The sequence below is a fragment of the Physeter macrocephalus genome, chromosome 21 (genome assembly GCF_002837175.3).
Source record: "Physeter macrocephalus isolate SW-GA chromosome 21, ASM283717v5, whole genome shotgun sequence".
Classification (NCBI taxonomy): domain Eukaryota; kingdom Metazoa; phylum Chordata; class Mammalia; order Artiodactyla; family Physeteridae; genus Physeter; species Physeter macrocephalus.
In genome coordinates this window covers 93,733,687-93,741,328 of record NC_041234.1, presented here as the reverse complement: position 1 = coordinate 93,741,328, position 7,642 = coordinate 93,733,687, and the positions used below count along the sequence as shown (strand labels likewise).

At 38.2% G+C, this 7,642-nt stretch overlaps 1 protein-coding gene across 2 annotated transcripts in view; it reads right to left on the bottom strand.

Annotated features, from left to right (window-relative positions):
• Positions 1-7,132, bottom strand: part of MCTS1 (MCTS1 re-initiation and release factor) — a 9,131-nt gene extending 1,999 nt beyond the window's left edge. Inside the window, exons 1-4 of one of the 2 annotated variants that reach the window (XM_007122046.1) lie at positions 6,783-7,132; positions 5,440-5,592; positions 4,804-4,901; positions 1,258-1,391 (exon numbers count right to left, since the gene is read on the bottom strand). In XM_007122046.1, the coding sequence (XP_007122108.1) occupies positions 1,258-1,391; positions 4,804-4,901; positions 5,440-5,592; positions 6,783-6,793 (396 nt within the window). In that variant the 5' untranslated portion in view covers positions 6,794-7,132. Of the gene's footprint in view, positions 1-1,257; positions 1,392-4,803; positions 4,902-5,439; positions 5,593-6,160; positions 6,271-6,782 lie in introns of those variants that run through there. The other variant, XM_007122045.3, reaches the window with a different exon arrangement.
• Positions 7,133-7,642: the final 510 nt, after the last annotated feature.

The following is a 7,642-nucleotide window of genomic DNA, read 5'->3' as shown; positions in this document are numbered from 1 at the left end:
ATGTATATGTATAACTGATTCACTTTGTTGTAAAGCAGAAACTAACACACCATTGTAAAGCAATTATACTCCAATAAAGATGTTAAAAAAAATGAGGTACCAAAAAATAATAATAATAAAAATAAAAATTATTTTAAAAGTAAAGGCTAAATATTAGGAAAATTTTCCATTTAGGGGAAACCCCAGAACTATAAACTTTAAAAACAGAAAAATCATAAACATAAAAGGGTAACCTGTCCTCACAGAATACTTTTCTCCATTGGTTTTCAAGTCATTCATTCATTCAATGTTCCACAAATATTTGATAACCTATTATGTGACCAGTATCTATACCAACACAAGCTGTTCCTAAGATATAAATATATTGATACAACTTATACTACCCCTTAGATATAACTGCCACAAGAGAGAACACCCTCCTTTTGAGCACAGGACACACTCTTAAACCCACTCCAATGGCCTTTCCGCTCCAGTGATTTCCCCATTCTCACCAAGTATGGTTCCTTTTCTCAACCTGAGGCAAATGGCCACTTTATCTATGACAAAGGAGAAGATGTCCTCCTGTCCAGACTAGGTGACAAAAAACTAATCTGGAATATAGCTGAAACAGCACTGTAGAAATGGAAATAATGCAGAATTATTCAGCTACATCATGAATTGAATAGATTCTTAAGGACTATCTGGGACTTTATCGTTTCTCTTTGAGAAAACATGTTCTGAGGCCCAAACAACCAACTTAAAAATGAACTTTAGAATAAAAGTTCATTGGAACTTTAAAATAAAACCACTGGGATTGCCAGTGGTTCCCACTACTCATTTCTAACATTCCACCTGGTGCTTAAGTTCTTTTCCCTTTTGAGTGCTTTTACTCCAGGGTATCTGGGGTAATTCAAACATAAAAGTAGCAAGATGATGTCCAAATAAGTGATCCAATCATATCATATACAACCTCTCTATTAATAATTAAGAGTTTTATACTGTGTCCTGAGTCTGATAACACTGGTCCCAAACTGAGCTGAAATGCAGCTGGGACTCTTTTGTTATTTGTTCTCATTTAACCTCTAAGATGGGACATAATTTAGTCTCAAGAAATAATGTTGCTTCCCACATCTTCAAATGTAGCCAGAAAGGCATGAGATAACAGTAAGAGTAAACTCCAAAAAAGTACATCTAATGTTCTCTGGGATGACAGATCTTTCAGTAATAACAAGAATACAATGAACACATTTTTCAACAGTTAGAGCCTGGGAAGGATACAACAATCGTATCTACTGCAGCAGGGTAAAGTTTAGCTCCAGGAGAAGTTAAGCCTGGACACATGATATTTGCTCCACTGAGTACAAATTTGATGGCTCCTTTATCAACCTGCTGGTGTGGCAGGATAAAAGGATCTAAAAGAAAAGAAATACATTACATAAATTAGTAAGACTAATGACTCAACAGAAAAAGGCAAAAGACATGAACAAATATTTCCCCAAATTACAGTACTCTGTGACACATGCAAAATAAAATTGAAACACCCTCCTTCACTTATCAAATTGGTATATATTTTTTTATTTTTTTTTTTTTTTTTTTTGGGGCATTCGAGGCCCGAACTCGGCCACAGGGCGTCACCGGCTTCTGGCCGGAGCCTGTGCTCCGCAACAGGAGAGGCCAGGGCAGTGAGAGGCCCGGGTACCGCAAAAAAAAAGAAAAAAAAAAAAAAAAAAAAAGTCATTTGCCATTAACTTTTTTCTTAAACTTTTTTTTGTTTGTTTGTTTTGTTTTGTTTGTTTTTGCGGTACGCGGGCCTCTCACTGCCGTGGCCTCTCCCGCCGCAGAGCACAGGCTCCGGACGCGCAGGCCCAGCGGCCATGGCTCACGGGCCCAGCCGCTCCGCGGCACGCGGGATCCTCCCAGACCGGGGCGCGAACCCGGCCCCCCTGCATCGGCAGGCGGACGCGCAACCACTGCGCCACCAGGGAAGCCCAAATTGGTATATATTTTTAAGAAAAGTATTTCCCAGTACTAGCAAGAGTGTAGGAAAACTGGCATTCCCATATACTGCTAGAAGACTTATAAATGGGTACAAGCTTTCTTTAGGACTACTTGGCAACATGTATCAACAGCCTCGGAAAGGTTCAAACTCTGACTCAGTAATTCTACTTCTAGGACTTTATCCTAAGAAAAAAATGAGAGATGTACAATATATTTAGGTAGAAAGATATTCATTATAGCACTAATATTTATATTAGAAATAATCTGGAATCGACCTAAATGTCCAGCAATAAAGAGATAAATGACTTAAAGTATGTCTATAATACCTATATAATAGGACCATGTTTTTGGAGAATACCCTGGGAAATATTCAAAATATGTAAGTGAAAAAAGCAGAATAAAAACTGCCAGAAAGACCAGTGGTTGCAAGAGAGGGGGAGGTGGGAAGGATGAATAGGTGGAGCACAGGGAATTTTTAGGGCAGTGAAACTATTCTGTAAGATACTGTAACAGTGGATACATGACATATGCAATTGACAAAAACCACAGAATGTACAACACAAAGAATGAACTCTAATGTAAACTATGGACTTTTGTTAATTATAATAATGTATCAATATTGGTTCATCGATTTTAACAAATGAAGCACGGCAATGCAGGATATTAATAAGAAAAGAAGGGTGGGAAGGAAGTATATGGGTACTCTCTGTACTTTGTTCATTTTTTCTGTAAATCTAAAATTGCTCTAAAAAAGAAAGTCTATTAATTAAAAAACAAAAACTATATAACAGAGAGCCCAATTTAAAAAGGAAAAAAAATATGCATTTACACATAACACACAGACACACACACAATACAGGAAATAATGGGATGGAAGTAACACTGATATACTAACCATGGTTACCTCTAGGTCATGGGAATGCAAGTGATTTTACTTCCGTATTTTACAAATCTCTAGAATGAACACATACTCCTTTTGTAATCTTAAAAAATTTGTGTGTGTGTATGTGTGTCTATTAATAATTCATAACCTAACAATTAAAGGATCCCTGAAGGATTTAAAACAATATCTATGGGAAAAACTTTTTAGGCCTCTCAGGGCTCTCTAGGAATAATAATAATTGGTAAAATGTATTCACTTTAATGTCTTACCACTAGCCCTCCCACTAGTCAGAAAACAAATAAGTCTTTTTCCTACCGAGACTAGAAATTAATTTAAACACAGCTCCAAATTAAACATCTTACTGAAAAAAAGGAAGCTGAATGAATGAATGTGTTTACTACTCAGAAGCCATAATTTGTTTTCTAGATCTCCATCCTCATTAATATCTGCCCTTTAATAATAATAATGATGATCCTGATCATGGGGATGATGACAAGTAGTAGTAGTGGATGGACATTTACAGAACAATTACTACATCATAATAATGGCTATTATATATTGAGCACTTACTATGTTCCAGGCATTGTGTTAGGTGCATTACACGTGTGTTACTATCTTATTTAATCCTCACAACCCTGGGAGATGTAACATACAATTGTGTCCACTTTTAAAGATAAGGAAACAAAGCTTAAGTGACTTGACAAAAGTGACATGCACTGGGAATTGAGCCCAGACCTGCCTAACTCCAAGTTCACACTTTTAACCACCATATCATCCTGCTTCTTGCACAAGAATAACTTTAAGATGTTCTAAAAGGTTGGCTCCCAGCAAAATATTATTAAATAGGAACATCTTTTTCTTCCAACTTATTGTGAAAATGCTTAACATATAGAAAAACTGGAAGAATAGTTCAATGAGCACCTGGACACCATCCACTTAGTTTCAACAATCGTTCATTAGCACTTTGCTATATCTGCTTTATCTCTATCTATACACACATTTTTTTCCTCTACAATTTGACATTTCAGACACAATGCTTCACCATAAATAAGCACACATGCCAGACACATACTGGCTTGAAAAGCAGAAATTTTACTTTGCAGCTGAAAAACTCTTGTACACTGGGATAGCATCTTCCTTTGGGTTTTGTTTTGTAATGTAATCAATCTAACAACATGCAAATGTGGGTACATAATAAACATTATTTTGTTTCTTAACACCTGACCTTGGCACTCAACTAACAATAACTGGGACTCCATGCTTTCCCTTATACAGAATTACCTCTATGAGGCAAATCTGGATACAAATGTAAAAGAAAATGCTCACAGCACTTATTACAGTTTGTGAATATATATCTGTGTAATTATCTAATTGTTGTCTATTCTCCCAACTAGACTGTTAGCTTCCTAGGGACAGGGACCATGTCTACCTTTGCTTCCTATCACATTCTCAGAACCTAGCTCAGTGCCTGGCACAGAGTAAGTTTAAAAAATACTTTTTGGGGCTTCCCTGGTGGCGCAGTGGTTGGGAGTCCGCCTGCTGATGCAGGGAGCACGGGTTCGTACCCCGGTCCGGGAGGATCCCACATGCCGTGGAGCGGCTGGGCCCGTGGGCCATGGCCGCTGGGCCTGCACGTCTGGAGCCTGTGCTCCGCAACGGGAGAGGCCGCAGCGGTGAGAGGCCTGCGTACCGCAAAAAAAAAAAAAAAAAAAAAAAATTTTGAATTAAGTAATGAATGAATGAATGCTCTTTCTTGGGCTTTCTGGAATGCATAATGAGAGAATCTGCATTTTTCAGATTTACCACAAGATGGGGAGGGGGGAAATCTTTTTAGTTTTATATTCCATATAACCTAGTACTAATAAGTTAACTACCAGAAGTCACTTTCAACTCCTTTTGTGTCTTTCCATATGCCCAAATACATATTTTCTAACAAGACTTACATTTGTGAAGTAATCTTAGGGTTGGATAAAAAGGCCCTTCTCTTTGTCTAAAAAATAGTAACTCTCCATTTACTGTAAGGATCTCTATATGTTCATGGCTGTAAGACAAATGTCACAAAGTACCAAGTTAGATATTTTCTTTCAAAAATGAATATGACAAACATCCTTTAAATAATGTATAATATGAAGCATGCATATACAGAGATACAGTAAGCTTTTTAAAAAAATTTCAATAAAGATCCAGGCCAAAAAAAACACAAAACATTTTTTTTTTAATTCATACCAGTCTAGTAGAGAAAAAGGAAAAATATGACCTGCTACAATTTTATTTCACATTTTATTATTTTAATTTCCTTTTTAGATAATTAATAAAACAAATCTCTAAAGCACAAACTGAAATAAATCCAACTCTGAATAAAAACATTTAATTAAGACTTTAAGAAAACAATCAGTACACAAAGCCACATTTTTCACAAACACAGAAAAACACTTGAAAATACAAATATTGATAAGTTTTAGAGTTACTCATTTAGAGTAGATAGTTAATGTGAAGATAATTACATTTATTATGAGTGCAATCTAATCATACAATATTCAGCTTCTCTGAGCTTTACATAGAAAAAAATAAAGACTTACCATCGCACTATTTTGACAGGATCTTTCTTAGGCATGATTTGATTAAGCCATGGTTCAATACCTGGAAATTGTTCTAACAATTGGTTCTTAATACCCTTTATAACTGAGGTTTTCAACTGGATGCAATTGGACACATTTTCTTTTTCATCAAATCTGCCAAATGATTTTTGCAAGGAAAAAAAAAGGCATTTCTAAGAAGACATATCAGAGTAGCTAAAGGTATTGTTTTAATTAGTCACCTATTTCCAAGCAAATATTTAGACGTCTAAAATAATTATGAAATAAATTGTTTTTTAAAATACAATTTCCCTTCTATTGTGTCCAGCACAAAACCAAAGTCTTAATACAATATTAAAATAAACTGTCATAAAGTCACAATTAGCTGGGCGGGGGGGAAAGGGGGGAAGGATATGAGGCATATTTCACATTATAATCTGTAATTAGCTACACAAATGCCTCTCCTGGAAAATCTTACTCAACTCTACCCAGGAAGAAACAGATTCCCACCTGTAACAAAACCTGTGTAAAAAAACAAAAGCAAAACAAAACAAAATGAAAATACCCTCAAACATTGAGATACAAAAGACCAACCCAAATATAACACTGAAAATCGGCCCCTCCGAGGCTATGTAATCTGCTGAGATTTTTTTTAAGTGATGATGACGACGGTATTTAACATCCCTATTTATTTTTGCTCAAAATGTCATGCACAAAAACCCACCTTCCTTTGCCCATGATCCCCCTTTCCTTTTTGCGTCTACCAAATCTGGAAGGCAAACCCACTAGGTAGGTTCCAAAGAATTTTTGTCTTCCTCACACTGAATAGCCTATGGGGCAATCGCTATTTTCAAGACAAGGTTCATCTGGCAGCTAGGCAATAGGTATCACAGTCCGCTAGCTTCCTGTCACCCAGACTCCTTCACTCCCATGACCCAGGAAGTCAAGCCTTCCCTTATTCAGTTCATAACTAGTAACCACAAGGCAGTGAGTGCAGGGCTCTCCTCTCTGCTAAAGAGGATATGTCCCTAAATCACAGTGCAAGGATATGATTGGCAGAACCCTAGGAACGGAGATAGCACTAGGAAAGGGGGCAAAAGAAAAAGAGAGGTAAGGAGAAAGAAAATGAGGGTGGGAGGACCCAAACCCAACTGAGGATTAGGGACGAAAAGCTTAAAGAAGTGTTACTAGTTGCGAGTTGAGAGAATAGTACTATAGAAAACCTTAGGGAGTAAGGATGGCAGGGGCGGGGGAGAGAGAAAGAGAATCTTTGCTCTCGCCCTCTTCCCCACCCCCACCCCCACCACCTTTGTGAGCAGCCGACGGAGGCCACAGCATGTCCTTACTTCTTGAACATGGTCCAAGGTGAAGGGGGCGACGATAGGGAAGGGCCCGGAATGGGGAAAAAATGGAATTAGGCAAGGGTCCGGCAGATCCCCTTACACGAGGAAGGCCGGCACTGACAGTCGGAGCTGTTGTCGTTATCCGGAAAGGGGGACAGCCAGCCGCACTTTACGGTTCTCAGAGAAATTTGACTACTTCCGCTCCTCAAAACCTTCGGCTCTTTTGCCGGCCCTTTTTGGTTTACCAATCCCTATCCAGAGCGGGTAGCTGAAAAGGCGGGACTTGGGAAGGAAGAAGAGACAGAGCAATCATTCTAAGAGCAGGAAGAGAAGATGGAGGGGGCGGGGCAATCAATCAAGGCAGTACTTAAGGCCGTTGCGTCACTACGGGTTCCTCAAAGGGTCAAAATTGTTCCGTGTTTCATTGCTACCTACAGTTATTTTTTAGTGGGAATGGTTTTTGTTCCCTGAGACAACCGAATGGATTGGTGCTTACCGACCAGCTTGAAGCCAAGCAAGCCTCTTGACATCATGTTTATGTACTCGTGGGCTTGCCAAATTTAGCAAATAAAAATATAGGACGCCCTGTACAGGACATTTGGATTTCAGAAAAAACAATGAATACTTTTTTTAGTATAACTATACCTCATCCAATATTTGGGACATACTTATACTAAAAAAAAAATACATGCTATCTGAATTGAATTGGGCGTCCTGTATTTTAATCTGGCAACCATATTCACTGGCCACAGTGAGGTGCCCCCAAAGAATTATTCACTAGGTTGCTGTCCCCTGCCTCACCCCCACGGCTATAAGTTGAGCTATAAATATAAAGAGGTACCTTCCCTGAATGATAGAATGGC